This window comes from Protopterus annectens, chromosome 1.part1 (assembly GCF_019279795.1).
Source record: "Protopterus annectens isolate FY-2018-M chromosome 1.part1, PAN1.0, whole genome shotgun sequence".
In the NCBI taxonomy this organism is placed as follows: Eukaryota; Metazoa; Chordata; order Ceratodontiformes; family Protopteridae; genus Protopterus; species Protopterus annectens.
In genome coordinates, this window is record NC_056726.1 from 1,205,805,902 (window position 1) to 1,205,832,189 (window position 26,288).

Below are 26,288 nucleotides of genomic sequence, written 5' to 3' on the forward strand. Positions count from 1 at the left end.
ATTGCTCCTTACTGGCCTCGACAAATATGGTTCCTGTTCCTGCATCGCCATCTTCTTGAGCAGCCTTGGACTCTGGACCTAGTTCCAGACCTCCTGATTCATCAGTAGGGCGGGCTGCACCAATCCCTACGCTCTCTCCAGCTCACGGCTTGGTTGCTCCACTTCCAGCTTTAGCCAGGGTTCCAGATATCTCCCCCTCTGTGCGCGAAATAATTTTGTCATCACACAAGTCTACGACTAGAAAAACTTATGCTAGTAAGTGGAAACATTTTTCTTCCTGGGCAGAGGCTAAAAGTATAGACCCCTTTTCAGCCCCTGTACACCACATTTTGGAATTTCTTGCGGAACTCTTCCATGCTGAGTCCGCTTCTGCTACAATTAGAGTTCAGTTAGCTGCAATTTCATATTTTTACATTGGCCTGTCGGAAAACAATATCATGTCTCATAAGCTATGTAAAGCCTTTCTCAAAGGAACCACTCTGCTCAAGCCCCCAGTGAGGGATCCTCCACCACCGTGGGATCTAAATTTGATTTTAGCTTCTCTAATTTTGCCCCCTTTCAAACCTGCAGCTTCTTGTTCCTTGAAGTGCTTATCTTGGAAGACCCTTTTCTGGTAGCTATTACTTCAGCCAGAAGAGTTTCGGAACTCCAGGCTCTTTCTATCCGTCCCCCATACCTCATGTTCCACAATGACAGGGTTGCTCTTAGGACTAATCCTTCCTTCCTTCCTAAGGTCTCTCTAGAGAGTAACTTGAATCAGTCCATAGACCTTCCTGTATTTTTTCCTAACCACTCCAACAGGGCGGAATATAAGTTGCATCAGTTAGATGTTCACAGGCAACTATACTTTTATTTGCATAGAACTAAGGACATTAGAAAATCGGACCAACTATTCCTGTCTTATGCAGTCGGTAACCAAGGTCTTCCAGTCTCCAAAGTAACCTTATCCAGGTGGTTGACTTCTATCATCACATTCATATATCAACTGAGAAATAAAGAATTGCCAGTTAAACCAAAAGGTCACTCCACCAGAGCTTTAGCCACTTCGGTGGCCTTTCAGGCTAGGTTGCCCATGGAATCTATTTGTGCTGCGGCTATGTGGGCCAACCCACATACTTTAATTTCGCATTACAAGTTGGATTTGGTTTCCAGGAGCAGAGCTGGTTTTGGTTCCACTGTTCTGAAGTCTTTTCCGATGAGCCACCCAGGACTTTAGGTGCTAGGGACGCTGTCCCAACCAGCAAGAATGAAGGCGAGATAGACAACTTAACATAAAGAAGTTATGTACCTACCATAACGTTCCATGTTAGTTGTCTTCTCCTTGCCTTCTTTCTTGCGTCCCACCCTCCATCCCCCTATCCTAATGGACCGAGAAGAGTTCCTCTTGATTTTTCACTGGCTGAGTCTTCTCTGGCTATTCCTTTCTGACTAGTAGTCTCTCCAGTAGGATTTATGCATTCTAGGATAGAATTCCTTTATTATTATGTCTGCAGTTAGACTTACCAAACGAGATCTGGGTATCTAGCGCCAGGCATCATGGGATATAGGGGGGCCTCGAGCCAGTAAGCAGCTCTCGAGCTTTTGAAGATGGCCGAGTCGGAGCCGAGGATTGGCTCCGAACCCAACCAGCAAGAAAGAAGGCGAGAAGAAGACAACTAACATGGAACGTTATGGTAGGTACATAACTTCTTTTTTCTTATACAGTGATCAGGATGGGCTGGAGTATATCTGCAAAAGGAGCTGAAGCTTGCAGTTATTGGACATTTAGAAACACAGTGAAGGCACAGCCATGTTTTTAAGTTATTAATGTATTATTGTAATAATTCTAGTGGCTGCCTAAAGTAAATGTATTTATATTTGGTTCACAACAAACCTGCATATTTTTACATTTTCTTGCGTGAGCCAGATTTGTAATATATAAAGTAAGAAGTACATATTTGCTTTTGTAACATAGGAATGAAGAAAAAAAGTGATGTTTTCTAGCATTTGAAATTGTATTTCAGAACAGAAATTAAAGCATTACAGGGAACTGTGATTTGGCAAGCAGAAATTGTGTACAGCTCTTCATAGGTTAGTACTAAGTAGAGGGTCTGAAAGACTATACAAAGCCTAACCTCACACACTCTAGGGGAGTTTAGCTGGTAGATTTATCTCCTCTCTTGAAAAGTGGCGATGTGGTTGTCAAAGGAGAGGTTGCTATCAACCTGTGTTCCCAGATCTCTTATTACACTGTCTGAGTTAAGTGGAACACTGTTGATGTGGTAGTTCATGGGCACAGAGCTTTTCCCAAAGGGAATAATGATGCTTTTTTGGCATTTAGTTTAAGGCTGTGGTTCTGGCACCAGTCACTGGTGTCAGTGAGGCCCCTTTGTGTCAGTGAGGCCCCTTTGTAGGATGTCTACATCAGTTGGGGATTCTATAATGGCTCCCAGTTTGTAGTCATCTGCAAACTTGGTCAGCCAGAGTCCTTTTGTGTTGGCTTGAACTTCTGAAAAGTATATGCCGAAGAGAAGAGGACCTAAGACAGATCCCTGTGGGACACCACTTGTGACTAGTCGGTAGTCCAATTTGGAGTCGGCAACCTTCACAGTGTGAGTGCTATCCATGAGCCAGTTAACAACCCACCTTGTGACATAGGGGTTAATGCCTAGATTAGTGAGTCCATCAATGATTCCCGAGTGGGGAATGTTATCAAAGGCCTTGGCAAGATCAAGATAGGCTGTGTGTACCACTTTTCCCTTGTTCACAGCTCTGGTGACGGACTCAAAGAAGTCTACCAGATTGAGCAGGCATGATCTACCTTTCACAAATCTGAACTGCATAGGGTCCAGAATTTGGAGGCTTCCTATATCCCTATTTATAAGGTTCACGATGATGTGCTCCATAGCCTTGCATATCAGACTAGTCAGGCTAATGGGGCGGTAGTTTCTGGGGTCTGTAGTCGCTCCCCCTTTGTGGAGTGGGATGACTGTGGCTGATATTCTTCGTGTTTCACTGTTGCTGTCATCACACTTGGGTTATCTGCCTGCAGGTAGCCCTCAGTCAGCCCGAATACCAGAGTGTTAGGATTTCTGCATCAGATGCTGTCGCTTCTTCCATGACGTCAGGTCATCAGGGGTATAAAACAGGCAGCTGACGCCATTGCATCAGCTTTTCTTGCCGAGCGGGAGCCCAAAGCAGAAGCAGTTCGCAAGTGCTGGTTGGCCGCTACCTGAAATTTTTGTTTTTTGAGTTTGTAATCCTGATGTCTTCTAAAGCTAAGTACCCCGTTGTCCCAAAACTCAAGATGCTTACCCTGCAACAACTTCTCCCCATGCTAGCCAAGGATGTATGGTTAGTCACTCTAGACTTAAAATAAGCTTATCTGCACATCCCCATAAGGAAGTCTTGCTAAAATATCTTCGCTTCAGGACAGGCTCTATGCACTGTCAGTTCTCTGCACTTCCCTTTGACTTATCTACTGCTCCCAGAGTATTCACAAAGTGCCTGGCTCCAGCCATTGCATACTGCAGGCGGAGAAATATCCAAATTTACCCATACTTGGATGACTGCCTGATTCAGGCGGACAGTTAGGAATTGCTACTTCAGTACCTGGCATTTGTAATAAACCTTCTCACATCTTTGGGGTACATAGTCAATGAAAAGGCATCACAACTGGTACCCAGTTAAAAGATTGTATTCCTGGGAGCAAGCTTGGACACAACTTCCCTGATGGCATTTCTCACCTCAGAAAAAAAGGTCTATCTGACAAACTACTTCAAACAAATGGCCACCAGAACCCAGCTATCTGCAAGACAAATACTGCAAGCCCTAGGATTCATGGCCTCATGTATTCTGCTAATTCCATATGCAAGACTGCATATGAGGAAACTTCAGTGGTACTTAACAAGTCTTTGGTGCCAGCATTCTCAGGAACTGGAAACAGTCATTCCAATCATACCTTGTCTAAGGGCGGAGTTCCTTTGGTGGGCAGAAGCATGTAACCACAACAAGGGACTGCTTTTCACTCAACCCCTCGCCACCCAAACCCTGACAGCAGATGCATCAGACTATGCATGGGGAGGCTCACATGGCAGGAAAATGCATTCAGGGACACTGGAGCCCAACCGAGAGTCTCCTGCACATCAATCAAAAAGAGATGCTAGCTGTACAGAATGCTCTGACAGCCTTCAAATACCCAATCCTTCTGGGACAACTGCTCATAAAAACAGACAACACCACAGTCATGTGGTACATAAACAAGCAGGGGTGAACCCAGTCTTACCCACTCTGCAGATTAGCCATGGCCCTGTGGAACACAGCCTTGAGCAATCAAGTGCATCTACAAGCTCAATTCCTGCCAGGCAAACAAAATTCACTGGCAGTTGACTTAAGCAGAAATCTCTTAGACCCACATAAGTGGAAATTGGAGCCCAACACCTTCAACCTTCTGATCCAGAGGTGGGGGACACCGGAGGTGGATCTATTTGCCTCCCCTGAGAACCACCAGTTGAGCAAATTCTGCACCAGGAACCCTCACAACAGGGCCTGGAAGGTGGATGGCCTATCCTTTCAATGGGAAAACCTCTCTATTTATGCCTTCCTCCTCTGCACCTGCTCTCAAAAGTACTACTCAAGCTAAAACAGGGCAGGCCAAGAGCAATTCTTATTGCCCCAGACTGGCCACGCCAGCACTGGTACCCACTCTTGCGCAGTCAGACAAAAGTGCCACACTGGCACCTTCACCAGACTCCTACACTGCTGTCACAGCAAGAGGGACAGATTTTGCATCCACAATTGCAATTCCTAAAACTAGCCGCCTGGCTTATCCCCTGAATCAACTGAGGTCCCTCCTGAAATCATCCAAGGCTAACTTCTAAAGAAAAATAGCTAAGGATTCAAAAGATAACCACAAAGCCTTCTTTAGCTATGTTAAGAATCGAAGTGGCAACTCACAGATATGCACTGAACTAGTGCAAAGTAGCACAAAATGTACTGAACCTACTGATATTGCCAACATCCTGGCAGATAGATTCAGTGCAAACCTCACCCCCCTCTCACCTCCAAAAGGGCCCACAACAATACCGGAAAAGTGTAGTGTCCCAAAAATCACAGACGCACAGGTGAAAACAGCCCTTTCAAAAGCCAGAAACACGGCATCAATGGGACCAGATGGTGTCCCAGGCTGCGTCTTGCACGAACTACAGAACGAACTAACCCCCACCTAAACACGCTGTTCAGCCTCAGCCTCTCCACAGGTTACGTGCCCATGGAATGGCGCATAGCAACAGTTATTCCACTCTACAAAGGAGGGGCCACAACTGACCTTGGTAACTATCGCCCCATAAGCCTGACTAGCCTGGTCTGCAAGGCTATGGAGCATCATCATGGAACTCATTAACAAAGACATTGGGAACCTCCAAACACTTGACCCGACCCAGTTCAGCTTTGTTAAGGGCAGATCATGCCTACTAAACCTGGTTGAATTCTTTGAGACAGTCAACAAGGCCATAGACTAGGGAAAGGTGGTTCACACAGCCTACCTTGACCTCACCAAGTCTTTCGACACCATTCCCCACTCGGGTATTACAGAAGAACTCACCAACCTGAACATAAACCCCCTACGTCACGAGATGGATTGCCAACAGACAGAACTCACATGGTAAGAATAGCGAGCTCCAGGTCCGACTCTAAACCAGTCACAAGTGGTGTCCCGCAAGGCTCGGTCCTGGGACCCCTACCGTTCGGCAAATACTTCTCAGAAGTACAGGCAAACACAGGAGGACTATGGCTAACGAAGTTCGTCGATGACTGCAAACTGGGAGCCATAATTGACTCTCTGGCTGACACGGACATCCTCCAAAATGGCCTTACTGAGATTGACACATGCCAAAAAATGCATAGTCATCCCATTTGGCAAAAACAAAACTCCCATGAATTACCACGTAGGTGGCAGCCCCCTTAATACAGAAGAGGTAATAAGAGATCTGGGGACCCAGGTAGATAGTAATCTCTCCTTTGACAATCATATTGCCAAAGTAGTTAGGAAATCCTTCTATGTGGCCCATTTAATTACTAAAGGGTTCGTATCTAGAAATAAAGAGGTTATAGTACCCCTCTACTCGTCACTCATTAGACCCATCGTAGAGTACAATGCCCCATTTGGGATGTACCTCACAAGACACTTCCAACAGCTGGAAAGACCACAAAAGTGCCTCACCAAGAGGATTACTGGTCTCAAACATATGTCTTATGCAGCCCGACTGAAAAAACTCCGGCTGTACTCAGTGGTATATCGCTTACTCAGAGGTGATCTCTGCCTGACTTACAAAGCCATGTCCAACTCAGAACTGATGGACATGCTCCACCTAAAGAAATCCAAGTCACTGCGAGCCATATGCTCTAGTGAGCTAAACCTCGCCACAACAATAAATAGAACATGCTGGAGGGATAGATTCCTGTCACAGAGACTCCCCATGCTTTGGAACAAAATTCCAAATTACATCAGGCAGAGCCCCTCACTAACACTCTTCAAGAGAAACCTAGACGAGTGGATGGGTAACAGAAAATACACCCCTGGGATCACTTCATTGGCTCTGCTTGACAAGAGGATCAGTTAATTAATCAATGGGGCGGCGAAAGCCAACACACTCTGGCTAGGCTTATAAATGCCCTCGGGCAGACAGGCTAGTACCTACCTATGAACCTATGAATGCTCCACCAGCAAACCTCAGCAAACAGGTGCTGGACGTCATTCCTGAAGCCAGTATACCTAGTACTAGGAAATCTTATGCTGAAAAGTGGAAAAGATATTGTTCTTGGAATCAGTCTCAAGGGAAGGACACAGCTGTGCCTTCCTTACCTCTAATCCTGGATTACCTAGCAGAGCTACTCAACAGAGGCCTTTCCTTCTCCTCCATTAAGATTCATTCCTCTGCCGTCTCAGCTGATTATAATACTGAGCCACCTCTATTTTCTCACCCTGTCATCAAGCAGTTCCTGAGAGGGGCTAACACCTTAAGGCCCCCTAAGAGAGTACCCACCCCTGCCTGGGACCTTAACTTTGTGCTGGAAAAGCTCACATTACCCCCTTTTGAACCTGCAGCTTCAGCAGAGTTAAAATTCCTCTCTTGGAAAACAGCCTTGCTTTTAGCCATAACTTCAGCAAGAAGAGTGTCTGAGTTACAGGCACTAATGGCTGTGGGAACCCTTCATTATTTTCCATGCTGACAGGGTTTCCCTGAGGACTAACGCATCCTTTATGCCTAAGGTAGTGTCCAGTGTGGCTGTAAACCAATCCATCCATTTGCCTACCTTTTTCCCTAACCCTCAGAATAAAGGGGAAAAGATCCTGCACTCCTTGGACGTGCACAGACAGTTCAGGTTCTAGCTTGACAGGACTAAACCCTTCAGAAAATCAGACCAGCTGTTAGTCAGCTTTGCTACAGGGGCAGAGGGTAAGGCCATTTCAAAGCAAACTATTTCCAAATGGATAGCACACTGCATCAATTTCTGCTACAAGCACCATGGAAAATCTACCCCACAGGGGATCAGACCACATTCTACTAGGGGTACTTCCACCTCTACAGCATTTCTCAGGGGAGTCCCTACCAGAGACATTCTGGAAGCTGCAACCTGGAGTTCTGTTCACACCCTCACCAAGCATTACCATTTACCAATCTTTTCAAAATGCAGAGCTGGATTTGCTACAGCAGTTTTGCAAGGCCTATTAGCCAGCCCTAACTCTTCTTGACTGCCTTCACCCTTCCTCAGCTTTGGGAATCAACGCAAGTGTGATGACTGCAACAGTGAAACACAAGAAACATGTTACAGTTGTGTACACTTACCATAACTGTAGATGTTCGAGTGTATTCACTGTTGCAGTCCTGGTTTCCCTACCTCCAGCCCCCTGGCTTTCTGTATCTTTCTACCTCTCCTCTCTATGGCCATTCCTAATGGCATTGGTATTTACTTTTTACTGGTGGAGTTCCACACCATATACTAGCTTCCTGTTTTGGGGGCTCCCGACATTTTGGACAAGAAAAACTGATGTAATGGCTTCGGCTGCCTGTTTTATACCCCTGACGACCTGACCCAGAGACTCCCCAGACTCTGGAATAGACTGCCCATACATGTCAAACAGTGCGCCTCTTTGGCCCTCTTCAAAAGGAACCTTGATGATTGGATGGGAGATAGGAAATTCATCCCGGGGATCATGTCAGTCACCCTGCTAGACAAGGGTCCAGGGAAGTAAATACTGTGGGAAGAAATAGCCAGGGAATTGTTATGGCTAGGCTTGTATAGGCATTAGGGCCGATAGCCTAGTACCAATCCTATGAACCTATGAAGAAGCGACATCTTCCGACACAGAAATCCTAAGACTCTGGAATTTGGGCCGACTGAGGGCTACCTGCAGGCAGATAACCCAAGTGTGATGACTGCAACAGTGAATACACTCGAACATCTACATTTATGGTAAGTGTACACAACTGTATTTTCGTCATTTGGTGGGTACAAAGCCTGAAGTGAAGCTGTGATTGAACAGGGCACTCAGCTGTGGTGCCAGTTCATTTTATAGCTCATGTAGGATGCATCCAGGGATATTATCGGGTCCCATGGAAGCTGTGTTCTTGGCTTTAGACAGTGCAGTTTTAACCTGTGCAGCAGTAATATTAGGAACTTGACACTCCTCTGGAATTGAGATAGGCCCTTTGGGGGGGGTGAAAGGGGAGTTGGCAATATCAGCTGGCACGGTATATGTGTTGTCATTGTGCTGTAGCTCAGAGCAGACCCGTGTTGCACTGAAGATTCTTGACATAACTGTAGTAATGCCTTGTGGTTGTCTTTGGTATTTGCTGCTATTTTGTTTTCATAGCTAGCTTTAGAAGATTTGATGAGGTATCTCAATTTTTTGCTAAGGCTAGCTAGGGATTTTTTCCAGTCTTGGAACTTTACCCTTTTCTACAACAGTTTCTTCCTTCTGTTATAGAGTTTGTTTATGGTAGGGGACCACCAGATTGGCTTCCACTTTTTGGAGGTAAGCATCTTGGTTCTGTTTGGTATGGCTCTATCCATGCATTTCTGAATGTGTTCGTACAGCGCAATGGTGTGGGATTCATCAGTCGAGCAGCTATTTTCCAACTGCATGGACGTCATAAAATTTACCACCTCCATTTTTAGGAGTCCAAAGTTTGCTTTGGAGAATCTTTTACAGTGGTTTCCTTTACGGTGGGTGAGGGGGGGATGTGGATATGAGAGAAAACACTATACCGGGTACCACACAATAACGTCTTTATTTAAACAAAGTAAAAAGGAGAGGTGAGCGCTTTCGCAACCTTCGTTGCTTCATCAGGAGTAGAGCAGCAGTTGCTTGTGTTGGTTATGACTAGATCGAGGATGTTGTTACCCCTAGTGGGGGTAAGAACAAGTTGGCCCAGGGCATTGGAATGTATGAATTCTAGGAATCGTTGAGCAAGTGAGCTAGTACTTGAGTAATTTTCTCAGTTTATGTAGGGGTAATTAAAGTCCCCCAGTATTTGGGTGTTGGTTTGCACTTTGGTATTTTCCAGGATGTTTAGGAATGTGGAGTATGAGTCGTGGGATATGGTGGAGGACCTATAGCAGGCAACCACCTGGATTGCTGTTTTGCCCAGTGTTAGTTGTACCTGGAGTATCTCCGAAGTGTTGGGCTGCTAGTCTGGAGGTGTGTATATCCTTTATGAATATGGAGACACCACCGCCTTTAGTACTTCGATCCAGGTTTTGGGGCCTAAAGGTGTGGTATGAATTATAAATCCAAAAAAGAGGCCAGCACCAAGAGTAATCCCTGAGTTCATTGCAAATTCAAACCGGTTTCGGCCGTCGTGCCTTCATCAGTGAATACCATTATCATCCTATGTCATTCTTTATGTACATCCAGCACAGTGTCCCAATTAGTTAGTTAAAGAGACAGTAGTATCAAGAAACCATTAGTAATAAAAACTGAAAATACCTTTTAGTGTATGAATGAACATTCTCATATATACTTGTTTAATCTTTTGTATATTGGTTATAAATGGTCATTTAAACAAGGAGAAAAAAGAGCTCCTAGCCTAATGATCCACATCCTTTCTTTGTCATTCCAAATACTATTCCACCCTAACTTATTCACTCTATCACCCACTATCTTATCAATAATACAAAAATGGAATATTGCTGATTTGTGATCACATACATGTTTGTAGAGGGCATTCGTTTGTTGCGAATGTCACTTAGGTGTTCAGAGGTCTAGACTTTTGTCCAACATAAAAAGATGAACAGGAACATGTGGCCAAATAGACCACCCAGTCTGTCCCACAATTTGCAAAATGCTTAATCTTGTGTACCATTTGGGTATTTTTACTAGAGAACTCCTTAGACTTAGGCATATATCTACAAAAGGAGCAATGTCCACAAGAAAATGACCCAACCAGTAAGTCCCCTGTAATAGTCAGTTGTTCCAAAGAATGATTACCACCCTTTGATTTATAGTGGTTAATGTGAGACCCCAGTGTACGTCCCCGCGATAAGAAAACTTATCTCTATCCGTAAGGAGACTAGATAGTTCCTAATTAGCCAGAAGAATATTCCAATTTTTATTAATAACATTTCTGATGGTATTAATGTTCCTGCCATAGGTAGTAACAAATCAGATACTATCCACTGAGGTAGACTTTTTTCCTTTGTATTGCAATAATTCTGACCTGTCTTGTGCACTAGCCCAATTGCTGGCTGAAAGGATAGTTCCTGGTTTATAGCCCCTAGCTCTAAGTCTGTGTATTAAGTTAGTCTTATGATTTTCATAATCAACATTTGAAGAGCAGATTCTTTTGATACATAGAAATTGTGACTTTGGAATATTCCTTATAATATGATCAGGGAGTAAACTAGTTGCCTGTAAAAGGCTGTTATACTCTGGATATTTGCGGAAGACCTGGGTCGACAGAGTGTGGTCCTGGATTCTACAGATTTTGACATCAAGAAAATGAATTTCTTGGTAGTGCATATTGAGCGTAAATTCATTACCTAACTTGTTTTCATTGAGGTATTGGACAAATTCCAAAAGATATTCCGTGTCCGCCCGCCAGACCATCCAACAGTCGTCCAGGTACCGCCACCAAATATCCATGTCCCCCTGAAAAATATTGTGTGATGTATCATATATAAGGAATTCCTCAAAACAGCCCAGAAACAGATCAGCGTATGTGGGGGCAAAGGATGCTCCCATAGCTGTACCACGGACTTGCCAGTAACATTCTTGTTGGAAATAGAACACATTCTTAGTTAGAACATGCTCTGCCATACAAATAAGTCTTCTTCTTCTTTCGGCTGCTCTTGTTAGGGGTCACCACAGCAGATCAGTTGTTTCCATTTCTTCCTGTCCTCTGCATCTTGCTCTGTCACACCAATCACCTGCATGTCCTCTCTCACCACATCCATAAACCATATCTTAGGCCTTCCTCTTTTCCTGTTACCTGGCAGCTTCATCCTTAGCATCTTTTTCCCAATATACTCTGCATCCCTCCTCAGCACATGTCCAAACCAACGTAATCTTGCCTCTCTGGCTTTGTCTCCAAACCTTTCAACCTGGGCTGACCGTCTGATATACTTATTCCTAATTTTGTCCATCCTCGTCACACCCAGTGCAAATCTTAACATCTTTAACTCTGCCATGTCCAGCTCTGACTTCTGCCTTTTTGTCAATGAAACTGTCTCCAACCCATATAACATAGCTGGTCTCACTACCCTCTTATAGACCTTCCCTTTCACTCTTACTGGTACTTGTCTGTCACAAATCACTCCTGACACTCTTCTCCACCCACTCCATCCTGCCTGTACTCTCTTCTTCACCTCTCTTCCACACTCACCATTACTCTGAACTGTTGATCCCAAGTATTTAAACACATCCACCTTCGCCACCTCTACTCCCTGCATCCTTACCATTCCTCTAACTTCCCTCTCATTTACACACGTATATTCTGTCTTAGTCCTGCTGACCTTCATTCCTCTTCTCTCTAGAGCATATCTCCACCTCTCCAGGGTCTCCTCCACCTGTTCCCTACTCTCACTACAGATCACAATGTCATCTGCAAACATCATAGTCCACGGGGACTCCTGTCTGATCTTGTCTGTCAACCTGTCCATCACCATTGCAAATAAGAAAGGGCTCAGAGTTGATCCTTGATGTAATCCCACCTCCACCTTAAACGCATCCGTCACTCCCACTGAAGACCTCACCGCTGTCACACTACCCTCGTACATATCCTGTACCACTCTTACATACTTTTCTGACACTCCCAACTTCCTTATACAATACCACAACTCCTCTCTAGGCACCCTGTCGTATGCTTTCTCTAAATCCACAAAGACACAATGCAACTCCTTCTGACCTTCTCTGTACTTCTCCATCAACACTCTCTGAGCAAAGATCGCATCTGTAGTGCTCTTTCCTGGCATGAAACCATACTGCTGATCACTAATCATCACCTCTCTTCTTAACCTAGCTTCCACTACTCTTTCTCATAACTTCATGCTGTGACTGATCAATTTAATCCCTCTGTAGTTACTACAGCTCTGCGCATCACCCTTATTCTTAAAAATCGGTACCAAAACACCTTTTCTCCATTCCTCAGGCATCCTCTCACTTTCCAAGATTTCATTAAACAATCTAGTTAAAAACTCCACTGCCATTTCACCTAAACACCTCTATGCTTCCACAGGTATGTCATGTGGACCAACAGCCTTTCCGTTCTTCATCCTCTTCATAGCTATACTTACTCCCTCCTTGCTAATCCACTGCACTTCATGATTCACTATCCACACATCATCCAACCTTCTCTCCCTCTCATTCTCTTCATTCATCAGCCCCTCAAAGTACTCTTTCCATCTGCTCAACACACCCTCCTCGCTTGTGAGTACATTTCCCCTCATTATCCTTTATCACCCTTACCTGCTGCACATCTTTACTAGCTCAGTCCCTCTGCCTAGACAATCGGTACAGGTCCTTTTCTCCCTCCTTAGTGTCCATCCTTTTATACAACTCTTCATACGCCTTATCCTTAGCCTTCGCCACCTCTCTCTTTGCCATGCACCTCATCTGCTTATACTCTTGTCTACTTTCTTCATCTCTCTGACAATCCACTTTTTCTTTGCCAATCTTTTTCTCTGTATACTCTCCTGTACTTCTTCATTCCGCCCCCAGGTCTCCTTGTCCTCCTTCCTCTTTCCAGATGTCACACCAAGCACCTTTCTAGCCATCTCTCTTACTAGCTCTGCTGTAGTTACCCAGCTATTTGGTAACTCTTCACTGCCACCCAGTGCCTGTCTTAACTCTTCCCTGACCATCACCTCACAATTACCCTTTTTCAATTTCCACCATTTGATCCTTGGTGCTGCCCTCACACTCATCCTCCTCTTCTTGATCACCAATGTCATCCTACAAACTACCATCCTATGCTGCCTAACTACACTTTCCCCTGCCACCACATTACAGTCTCCAATCTCCTTCAGACTGGCCCTTCTACATAAGATATAATCCACTTGTGTGCATCTTCCTCCACTCTTGTATGTCACCCTATGCTCCTCCCTCTTGTAAAAATACGTATTCATCACAGCCATGTCCATCCTTTTTGCAAAATCCACTACCATCTGACCTTCAGCATTCCTTTGCCTAACACCATACCTACCCATTACTTCCTCATCCCCTCTGTTCCCTTCACCAACATGCCCATTGAAATCTGCTCCAATCACCAGTCTCTCACCCTTGGGTACAGTCATCACCACTTCATCCAGCTCACTCCAAACTTTTTCTTTCTCATCCATCACACACCCAACTTGTGGAGCATATGCACTAACAGCATTCATCATTAAACCATCAATTTCCAGCTTCATAAACATCACTCTATCAGACACTCTTTTCACCTCCAAAACACTCTTAGCATACTGTTCCTTCAGGATAATGCCTACGCCATTTCTCCTCCCATCCACACCATGGTAAAACAATTTGAAACAGCCTTCGATACACCTAGCCTTGCTCCCCTTCCATCTGGTCTCTTGCACACACAATACACCAACCTTCCTTCGGTCCATCATATCAGCTAGCTCTCTCCCTATACCAGTCATACTGCCAACATTCAAAGTTCCGACCCTCACTGTCACAGTCCTAACCTTTACCTGCCTTCAGGCATGCCTTCCCCCTCTTCTCCTCCTTCGGCCAACAGTAGCCCAATTTCCACCAGCACCCTGTTGGCCAACAGTACTGGTGGCGGTCGTTGTTAACCCGGGCCTCGACCGATCCGGTATGTATATCTGTACTGTTGTCTGCATGTGTGATTTGGCAAAATATTACACCGGATGCCATTCCTGACGCAACCTTCCCCATTTATCCGGGCTTGGGACCGGCACAATACAAAATAAGTAGAGTGTTAAATCCTGGTGGATAAATGTCTGCTTTGTTAAGCCAATATTCTAAAGCCTCCAGCCCAGCCTAGTGTGGAATATTAGTATATAACGCCGTGACATCCAATGAACACATTAACCAATCTGGTTCTAATTGAGTGTCACTTAGGATCCTCAGAAATTCTGTTGTGTCCTTAATCCTGGATCTGACCATAGTCAGAAGGGGCTGTAGATATTTAGTGAGGAATCCTGATAAAGGTTCCGTAAGCCACCCCATACCAGAAACTATTGATCTTCCAGGTGGTTTTTGCAAGTTTTTATGAATTTTAAGTAGCAGATATAATGTCTGTTTCTAGGGATCCTCAACTGTAAGATGTTCAAGAACTGATGTACTAATAATACCTTCCTCAGCTGCCAACTTCAAAAAGGAATCAATATCCTTTTTAATTGTTTGGTTGGGTCAAGAGGCATTAGCATGTAGTGTATCCCATTCTGGAGCTGTCTATGGGCCTCTGATAAGTAGTAATCTATATCCATAACTACAACTGCTCCTCCTTTATCGGCAGGAATAATGACTATATTATGATTATTTTTTTAATTCCCTAAGGGCTTGTTGTTCCACTCCAGACAAGTTGTGACCCAACATCCGGGATTCATATCCATGAAAGTGTAGATCTTTAAGAACTGATTGTTGAAAGATGGACACATATTTGTCCATAGGGGGCTGAAAAGTAGATTTTTTTAAATGAAAATTGGTAGATATTTGAGTCACCCTGTTGACCAAAATATAATTTTAAATTCAACAGTCTACAAAATGACAAGACATCTTTCACAATACTGTCTTCATAAACATAGAAACCAGGAACATATGTTAATCCCTTGTTTAATAGTTTAATAGCAGTTTCAGATAGTGTTACAGAGGAAATGTTGAGTACATTTGAGCATTCTGCTACTTTGGAATTATCATTTGCAACAGTGTTTCCAAATTCTTCACGTTTGTGATGTTTTCTCCCACACCTATGTTTCGCCTAAGGGGTGGTCAGCATTTTTTTGTTTCTTATGTGCTGGGGACCCCTGAGTGAGCCTATGCTCTGTTTCTGTAACCAATATTTAAGGGAAAATTTGAAGGTTACTTAGTGGTTCTGCCCAATGCGCAAATCCACACAAACACGGGTTTTTAAAGCAGAAAGTTAAAAGGGATAGAAATGCTGCCCAAACGGCCAATAAGCTACAACCACTCTCACAGATAGGCGGAAAGGCTTTCCTCGGTCACAAAAAGGTATGGTGTACTCAGAAACTACGAAAACAATCTTGAATACAGCAAAATCTGTAACTGGACTATACGGGTTAAGAAAAAGGCAGGAAGAAAGGCAAACAAGCTAGATTTTTTTTTTGTTTTTTATTTTCTTTTTTACAGGTAAACGGAGAATAAACTTACCGAGCGCAAATAGGACAACAGTGCAAAGTTTAAAACTCACTATGATTGCAATAAACGGCAAGCAAATACTTAAAACACAGTAAAGACTAGCACACTTGAGTTTGTAGCTAAAATTACAGTAAATGCAGGTGAATTTAGGGCGAGAAAATGGCAGAACAAGTGCAGTAAGCAGTAATATAAGCAGGTAAAGGAGTGATACTTAGATTGAATCAGAAAAAGTCTCTCTTTGTCCTCTCTGCTGCTCTTGTAGGCTTTAGGATGCCAAAAGGGGATCCATGGAGCTTAAACAAGGTCAAAAAACGAGCAAACATGGGTTTTTAAGGGAGAAAGTTAAAAGGCGTAGAAATGATACCCAAATGGCCAATAAGGTACAATTTCTGAGTTTGAAACCACTCCTCTTGCGACTGTTAGGCTGCCCAGTGCTTACCACTCTCACTGATAGGTGGAAAGGCTTCCCTCGATCACAAATAGGTATGGGGCACTCAGAAACTACGAAAACAGTCCTGAATATAGCAGAATCTGTAACTGGACTCTACTGGTTAAGAAAAAGGCAGGAAGAAGGGCAAACAAGCTAGATTTTTTTTTTTGTTTTTTATTTTCTTTTTTACAGGTAAATGGAGAATAAACTTACCGAGCACAAAAAGGACAACAGTGTAAAGTTTAAAACTCACTATGATTGCAATAAAAGGCAAGCAAACACTTAAAACACAGTAATGACTAACACACTTGAGTGTGTAGCTAAAATGACAATAAATGCAGGTGAATGTAGGGCGAGAAAATGGCAGGACAAGTGCAGTAAGCAGTAATATAAGCAGGTAAAGCAGTGATACTTAGATTGAATCAGAAAAAAGTGTCTCTTTGTCCTCTCTGCTGCTCTTGTAGGCTTTAGGATGCCAAAAGGGGATCCATGGAGCTTAAACAAGGTAAAAAAACGAGCAAACATGGGTTTTTAAGGGAGAAAGTTAAAAGGCATAGAAATGCTGCCCAAATGGCCAATAAGCTACAATTTCCAAGTTTTAAACCACTCCTCTTACGACTGATGGGCTGCTCAGTGCTTAACACTCTCACTGATAGGCGGAAAGGCTTCCCTTGATCACAAAAAAGGTACGGGGCACTCAGACTATGAAAACAGTTCTGAATACAGCAGAATCTGTAACTGGACTATACTGGTTAAGAAAAAGGTGGAAAGAAAGCCAAACATGCTAGTTTATTTTTTTCCCCCATTTTTACAGGCAAATGGAGAATACACTTAGCGAGGGCAAATACAGTAAAAGGACAACAGTGCACAGTTTAAGACTCACTACGACTGCAATAAAAGGCAAGAAAATGTGGTGCTGGCTAGCACACTTGAGTCTGTAGCTAAAATTACAATAAATGCGGTTGAATTTTGGGCAGAAAAAAATAGCAGAACAAGTGCAGTAAGCAGTAATATAAGCAGGTAAAGCAGTGATACTTAAGATTGAATCAAAAAAGTCTCTCTTTGTCCTCTCTGTTACTCTTGTAGGCTTTAGGATTCCAAAAGGGGATCCACAGAGCTTAAACAAGGGCAAAAAACGTGCAAACATGGGTTTTTAAGGCAGAAAGTTAAAAGGAATAGAAATGCTGCCCAAATGGCCAGTAAGCTACAATTTCTGAGTTTGAAGCCACTCCTGTTGTGACTGATAAGACTGCCCTGTGCTTACCACTCTTACTGATAGGTGAAAAGGTGTCCCTCGATCACAGAAAGGTATGGGGCACTCAGAAACTATGAAAACAGTTCTGAATAAAGCAGAATCTGTAACTGGATTATACTGGTTAAGAAAAAGGCAGTAGGAAAGGCAAACAAGCTATTTTTTTTTCTTTTTTACAGGTAAATGGAGAATACACTTAGCAGGGGCAAATACAGTAAAAGGACAACAGTGTGCAGTTTAAAACTCACTATGATTGCAGTAAAAGGCAAGCAAATACTTAAAACACAGTGCAGGCTAGCACACTTAAATGTGTAGCTAAAATTTCAATAAATGCAGATGAATTTAGGGCGAAAAAATGGCAGAACAAGTGCAGTAAGCAGTAATATAAGCAGGTAAAGCAGTAATACTTGGATTGAATCAAACAAGTCTCTCTTTGTCCTCCCTGCTGCTCTTGTAGGCTTTATGATGCCTGAAGGGGATCCACAGAGCTTAAACAAGGGCAAATACTGTGCAAACACAGGTTTTTAAGGCAGAAAGTTAAAAGGGATAGAAATGCTGCCCAAATGGCCAATAAGCTGCAATTTCTGAGTTTGAAGCCACTCCTCTTGCGACTGATAGGCTGCCCTGTGCTTACCAGTCTTACTGATAGGTGGAAAGGCTTCCTTCGATCACAGAAAAGTATGGGGCACTGCAGAAACTATGAAAACAGTTCTGAATACAGCAGAATCTCTAACTGGATTATACTGGTTAAGAAAAAGGCAGGAAGAAAGGCAAACAAGCTAGATTTTTGTTTTCTTTTTTACAGGTAAATGGAGAATACACTTAGGGCAAATACAGTAAAAGGACAACATTGCACAGTTTAAAACTCACTACGATTGCAATAAAAGGCAAGGAAACACTTAAAACACAGTACAGGCTAGCACACTTGCGTGTGTAGCTAAAATTACAATAAATGCAGTTGAATTTAGGGGGAAAAGTGGCAGAACAAGTGCAGTAAGCAGTAATGTAGGCAGATAAAGCAGTGATACTTAGATTGAATCAAAAAAGTCTCTCTTTGTTCTCTCTGCTGCTCTTGTAGGCTTTAGAATGCCAGAAGGGGATGCACGGAGCTTAAACAAGGGCAAAAACTGCACAAACACAGGGTTTTAAGGCAGAAAGTTAAAAGGGATAGAAATGCTACCCAAATGGCCAATAAGGTACAATTTTTGAGTTTGAAACCACTCCTCTTGCGACTGATAGGCTGCCCAGTGCTTACCACTCTCACTGATAGGTGGAAAGGCTTCCCTCGATCACAAAAAGGTATGGGGCACTCAGAAACTACGAAAACAGTCCTGAATACAGCAAAATCTGTAACTGGACTCTACTGGTTAAGAAAAAGGTGGGAATAGAGGCAAACAAGCTAGATTTTTTCTTTTCTTCTTTTTTACAGGTAAACGGAGAAAACACTTAGCAACAGCAAATACAGTAAAAGGACAACAGTGCACAGTTTAAAACTCAATATGATTGCAATAAATAGGGGGAGAGAAAACCAGTTTAGATCAGAAAACAATGCCAGCAAATTAAGACAGTGCAGAACTCTGAACAGTTAAAAAGTGCCAAAAAATATACTTAACAGCTCTATTTCCAGATTGTTTGAAAAGCACTGTCGGGCAGAACACAAGGAGATTCTAGCAATGGTATGCAGCAGTTTATAAACAGGGACTCATTTTATACAAGCAAGCCTTGAAACAATCAGATAGCACAAAAGCTGTTAGACCAGTTTTACCAACTTTAAGAACACTACAGGAGTAGGGGGAGAGAAAACTGGTTTAGATCAGAAAACAATGCCAGCAAATATATAAATAATTCAGTCAAGCAAAAATTAAGGCAGTGCAGAACTCTGAACAGTTAAAAAGTGCCAAAAAATATACTTATTAGCTCTATTTTCAGATTGTTTGAGAAGCACTTTCAGTCAGAACACAATGAGATTTTAGGAAATGGTATTCAGCAATTTACAAACAGGGACTATTTTTATACCAGCAAGCCTTGAAACAATCAGATAGCACAAAAGCTGTTAGACCAGTTTTACCAACTTTAAGAACACTACAGGAATAGGCGGAGAGAAAACCAGTTTAGATCAGAAAACAATGCCAGCAAATATATATAAATAATTCAGTCAAGCAAAAATTAAGACAGTGTATAACTCTGAACAGTTAAAAAGTGCAAATGCTGAAGGTTTATGGCTGACTAAGTTTGCAGATGACTACAAGCTAGGCATTATCATCAGCTGCCCTGCAGACACTAACATTCTTCAGGAAGGTTTCTCTCCAACTAAGAAATGGTGCCAAAGTCATGGTCTTAAACTCCATGTTAAGAAATGCATAATTGTATCCTTTTGGAAATCAACCATCCCGGCTAATTACCATGTTGATAATACACCTCTAAGAGTTGACTCAGTGGTCATGGATCTGTGTGCGCACATTGACAAGTAGCCTTACCTTTGACATGTTATATTGTTGTATTTTGACCATTTCTCTGAATTTGTATTGACAATTTTTAATGCTTGCACTTAAGTTATTTTTTTTTTTAACTTTATCATTGAAAACAAATGTATTATATTTGACCGATAACTGGAGAGTACTAACTTGTGCAGTCTGTGTAATTTCATTATAACAATTTTTATCTGAAAGAAGAGATACATTGCACAAAGGTTCTGTTGTATCTAACTGGATAAACCAAGTACTAAAAAATACACTGTTGGAATATGCAAAAGCACATTAAAATTTCTTCCAGTGCTGTGCATTGTTCGGTTAAAAGTGAAAATTATAAGTAGAGGTAATGAAACTTAAATCCACATTGTTTTAATTAGATGGCAAAGACTTAATTGCAGGCTGTTCTGTGCAGATGACTGGTAATTATCAGGGATTGGGATTTTAATTTACCTTTTGATTCTCTTTTAGGCTGACTTTGCAGTGGAGGCTCTGGCAAAGGCCACCTATGAGCGACTGTTCCGCTGGCTGGTACATCGCCTCAACAGGGCTTTGGATAGGACCAAGAGGCAGGGTGCTTCCTTTATAGGTATCCTGGATATTGCTGGCTTTGAGATCTTTGAGGTGAGTTTAATGCACATTTTGAATCTAGCCCCAAACAATGTTGGCTTACTATCATTTGCAGAGGGTTTCCTCTCATATTGTACATTAACAGCCTGATGTCACTCAGAAACTGATATGGCTTCAAATTCTGTGTTAATAAGTTCTCTTTGTTTTGCTTATTAATATTTAAATCCCCCTGTACTTTAGATATTACTTAACAGAATAGTGGTACAGAATATTACAAGTTCTTCCATTTATATCACAAAAGGACAGATGGTGCTCAGGGCAACCAATAAACTGTAGTAAAGCACCACACCAATGTAGAAAGCACGAACAGTTTATTCACTCCGCACACTAACGCTTTTTATAACACAAAACGTTTTCGTCTTCAACTTCGTCAGATAATGAAAAGCAACCACTACATAGTCATATATATACACACACACACCCTATTTAGAACCAATTAAAAGTACCAGTCATCAGAAGAGAACCATTAAATTAATTAAAATGCTCAGAAATAAAATCATGTTATCTAAATATTTGTAAACATTAATCAATGAAAGTAGTAAATATATAAATGTTGTAAAACTTTCTTAAATTTAAAAGTCATGAATAATTATCAAACAATTAAAAATAATGACAAATGTAAAATGTTAAAACCTAACTCAATAAATAAATCATTTCTTGTCTCCCTCTAATGGCGAACCTAAAATTAACATGTTGTATAACCATTTGTAGTAAAATGCAAAATGCTCAATGTGTAAAAGCTAGCACAATAGATAAATCATTTCAAATCTCCCTCTAATGTCGAACCTAAAAGTAACTAGTGAAATGCCGTTTGTAATAAAATATAAAATGCTCTTTGACATTGAGCATGTATGGGAAGTCTGTTCCATAGCATGGGCAGTCTCTGGGTTATGAACCTGTCCCTCTAGCATGTTCTGTTGATTGTGGACATGAGGTTGAGGTCTCTGGAGTGTGTGGTGTGGAGGGATTGGGATTTCTTTAGATATAGTATTTCTAACAGAGCTGGGTCAGACATGGCTTTGTAAGTCAAGCAGAGATTGCCTCCATGGAAAACCAAAAACTGAATTTTTTTTTGCAATCTCCTTATTATTAATACAAAGGAAGGCCCCTTCAGGACCCCAAATCCACAAACCAAACTAAGAAACAAACAGATAATCCACAAATTCCAGAACAGAACAGCACACAGGAAAAAAAGTCATACTCAGCGTTAATGTTGAAAACCACCAGCTTTAATGTTGAAATCCAGTATACAAAATCCCAAAGTATAAGAACTTTCGTCCCAATAAAATTAAGGAACTTCATCAGATAATTCCATAAAAATGAATTCCAGTTTAAATACCTTTATACTTTCTAAAAATAAGCCAGTAAATACACAGCAGTCACAGTATTTCACTGACTCAGTGCTGAGCCTGTGTCCCATTTATCTGGCAACCTTCATTAATATCTCTACTGCATATGTCTAACTGCATGGCCACTGCAGTTCCACTAACGGCTAGAGGTCTGGCCTTCCTCTTTAGATTAGTTCAGATACTTACTTCTGCAGACTAACACAAGGAAAACTTATAGAAGTAAGTGATCTTAATTTTCCATGTTGGCTTCCTCCAAGGTGTACTAGGTCATTTTCTGCTGCTGTAAATGCAGTTTTGGATTATCCCTCATATTTTTGATAATGACCTCAGTTAGTCTTCCATCAAAGTTCCTTGTGCTACTGTTTCCAGATTCCATCAAGGCTTCAGTTCTTTGCCTTTGAAAGTGTGCATCAATGTTCTGTGAATGTACCCTTCTCACTATAGCTCCAGTCAAGGATAGTTTTCTTTCTTAGGGTCTTCTGAAAGAAAGAAAAATTTTCCAATGCTTGAACCAACTTCTTCAACATAATTAAAATATTTATCCTGGAAAACTCCTTCTAGTGGCATTCTCATCAGGAAGAATTATTTAATAATTGCAAGTTTTATCTTTCAGTCTTTTTTTTTACCTGGGCTTGGAAAAAGACATGGTGTCCATAAATACAAACCATTTTTTTCTTGTCATCAGGATTAATTGTTTAATAATTGCAAGCCTTGTATCTCAATCTTTTTATCTGGGCATGGAAAAAGACAAGGTGTCCATAAATACAGACAATTCTTTCTTGTCTAATGTAGCCACTGATTCTAACTTCAGAATGTTATTTTATCTTTTTTTCTGGTTATTGTAGTAGAAATTAATATTTGTTGCAGTGTATAGATGTCCACAGATGGCTTAGATTTTATGTGGACAGGGGACATTTTGCCAGAAAAGACTCTTAGTGATTTGGATAGTTAAAAAACAAACAAACAAAAAAACATTGGTTGCAAAGTCTCTACGATTATGTTAGTCATATGACTAACAGACTACATTAACTCCTACTACAAAACATTTATTAAACCCTTGCTTTCTAATCCTAGAGAACAGTCTAAAGCACTGGCTACCTGTCGGGCCTTTTTCCATTATTCTGCTTTGGATGATATTAGTGTAGCATCTATGAAGACATTCTGAATATTATTGCAGAACATTGTAATAGACAACTAGGTCTAGGTATTCCTTTGGTACCACAATTATTATTTAATATACTTTTGTATGCTGTCATGAGGGAGCCCACCCTGGAAGAACAGCTTGGGCTCTGCCTACTGATACCTAAGATGGAGTTACTTATGCCAACCACAGATGTTATGTACTTACTGTAATGACAAAGCTAGATGAGTAACTCTATCCTCAGTAACATGCCTGCCCACCATCCCCCTTCATATAGAGGTGGATATTTATGTACTATCTGTTTTGCATGCCATGTTATAGATCTGTTTAGGAAGCTGTTTATACAGAGCACTGTGGATAAAAGGGGATGGACTTGTATCCTGGGAAACTTTAGATCCCAAGCTGCTTGTTAGCTGATGGCAGGCTCAGGGTGGATCTGCTTAAGTAATTCAGTCATTATGTTAAGTACATGTCTTAGTTATCCAGTGGAATAACACGTAGGGGTCACTATTGTTGCTGGACATTTACAGTGCCTTGAGTAAGTAACACTGCAGATAGTATAGAAGTTGTTGACATAAAACTGCAGTGATATGCAGGACTGGGTAGAAGGATGAATAAGGATTTGAAAAGCTTGGTGGCACTGTTGGAAACATTACAACTTACATTTACTGGAGCAACATGTAGAGTAATGCTTGGAGAATTAGTCAACATTTGGAGTAGAAACAACAGCAAATTTAATTGACTGGAACAAAATGCAAAATAATGTATCTGTAAAACAAAAACCTAGGACAGTAGTCTGTGTTTTGCAGAGAAGCATCAGTTAATATTGAAAAGAGCTAGGGTAAACAAATCAGGTTGCATAAAGGCAAGTAAGCAGTGTAAGGAAAGATAATTGGGCATTGGTATATATAGGAGGATACATCACTGGTTACAAACAAAAGGCTTTGAAGGCCCTCTGCAGAGGGTAACTGTTAGGGTTTTTTTTCTTCCAGTGTCATGCATTCCACCAAACTCCTCACATATTCTATTTCACTTGCTTGGTGGTGATGCTAGGGGGTAGCCTTCCATTAGCACACCATGATGATCAAGTGTCCGTGTAGGCCATGTCCAGCCCCTTTTCTTGTCTTCAGCTTTTATAGTTTGGGTTTCAGTCCTGGTTTTAGAGCAGAGTCCTTACTTTCAGTATTGAAATCTTCAAAGTGTGTTTTCAGTGTCCATATCACTGGCTGTGACCTGCAGCTGTGCTTATTTTATTACCCAGGCTGAGAGCACAGCATGAAGGAATGCCACATATGGCAGAGATGTAGTCCAGATGGCAGTAGAAGAAATCACAGGAAGATTGAGACCTACTTGACCTCTGACAGGATAGCAGCATTTGAGTGCACCAGCTCAGTGGTATCATATCTGATTCCATACAGCACAAGGAAAAGACAAGAGATTAGGAGGCTTAACATTAACCAAAGCCACTTCATTTATGTTGTAAATGCTGCTTCTGCTCCTTAGCACTCTGTATGCTTTCCCTTGACTAATGGGGATTCAACTCATACACATTCTTGACTGATGCAATCACCTCTACCTCCATGTTTGGGAAATAAGTCCTGGGAGGTTAATACCCCCCATGATTAAGTATGTGGAACAGTGTGGCAGCTGGCCTGCTTGATTTAGGCAAGTGTTCAAGTTCAGCAGTGTGAGTTCTTTAAACTCAGAACACTGATTATGTACTCTCTTTGCCTCCCCCGATACAAACTAGATTCTCTGCCAAGGGTGGAGGAGACCTCTGCTGTTTCCATGCATAGAAGGCCCTCACTGCACATGGTGTTTTCAGAAGTGAAGGCACTATATGACATTCTCATAATTTCAGGAATACATTGTTATAGAAAGTAAAATACACTTGTGCAGGACCCTTCACAAATGTCTTATGAGTGGGTTCTTTCTCACATGTGAGACCCTAAGTGCCAGGAGCCTGGCATCTGATGGCTGTCTACTCTTCAGTCACACATCTCTTCCAAGCAAAGTAAATGCAGGCCTTCCCTTGCTAAAGTTAGGAGTAGGAGACTGTTTCTTATCCCAAGTTTTTTTGGGAGGATGATTTTAAGGGTACTAAAGACGTACAGTAATAGTGACACCTCCCTTCCTTATTTCTTCCCGTGACCCTTGTTTTGGAGCAAACCTAAGCCTCATGAGATCTTCTGTGGAGTACCTTTTGTTCCTTTGCTGTGGCCTGAGAAAAGGCACAAACTTTAAATGGTAAAGTGTGATGTAAACCATTGAGACATTCTTTTCAAAGAACTTGGGTGCTAGTTAAGTGTGCAGGAAACATCCAGGTTCTTCTGCTCCTAAGAAGACAAATGCCTTCTAGAAATGTCCAGTGGAGTAGAGTAACATCCTCACTATACATCCTGGACAGATCCTTACATGATGTCTGTTGTCCAAAGTAGGTCACAGAGTCTACATCATCCATTAATCTTGCTTCTAGTTAAGGATTCAAATTCTTGGACAGAGTAGGGAAGATAATATTTTTCTTTGTCACTTTGGGCCTTAGAACACCTAATAATTGTCTCAGAAGTCCTAGTTTCAGTCCTTCCATATAGATTAGGATGTGCAGAATCTTGCAAGTCTGCTTGATCCCTTGCCACAGTTCTTTCATGTGTTTCCTCATAGCCTGCCACATTTTCTTATTACACTGATATTTTAGCCAGGTCAGCAGTATTTAGTATGTATCTGTACTGGATAGTATGCCCCAGGCTTTCCTCTTTCAAAGATGAGCTGAGAAATGCTGTTCTAGGTTTCCTGTTGAGAGATGCAGTCTTTGGCCTCACTTCACAAGACTTCATGGAGAATCCGCAGAAGAGGATGTTGATATTGACAAATGTAGAAGGACACAACCACCGATGAGTTTGTTTCTTCTTGGTAAGGTTAAGTGTCAGAAAGTGCTCCCTTCTCCCTCTGAAGTCCCCTATGATGTTACAGGTTATTCTGTGACAGTCCTGTTGTTTCCAGGACTGCATATTGGAGGCTAGTTCTAAAAGATGCCATGGATTAGAAAGCCATAAACAAGAACTAGTAGATTCCGGATGTGGCTTCAAACAGTCACATCTTAGTTTCATATGTACTTACTAAGTATGCCATCTAGGAGACATTTAAGAAGCTTAGCCCAAATTACCAGTTTTCCCAAAGCATAATCTGGTTAAGTGGCTT

General features: G+C 41.9%; 1 protein-coding gene across 4 annotated transcripts in view; it reads left to right on the forward strand.

Moving 5' to 3' along the window:
* Positions 1-26,288, forward strand: part of LOC122809252 (myosin-10-like) — a 3,714,157-nt gene that overhangs the window by 1,657,504 nt on the left and 2,030,365 nt on the right. For all 4 annotated transcript variants that reach the window (XM_044080584.1, XM_044080595.1, XM_044080606.1 and 1 more), the window contains one exon: positions 20,442-20,594. In XM_044080584.1, coding sequence (XP_043936519.1) covers positions 20,442-20,594 — 153 coding nt within the window. The remainder of the gene's footprint in view (positions 1-20,441; positions 20,595-26,288) is intronic.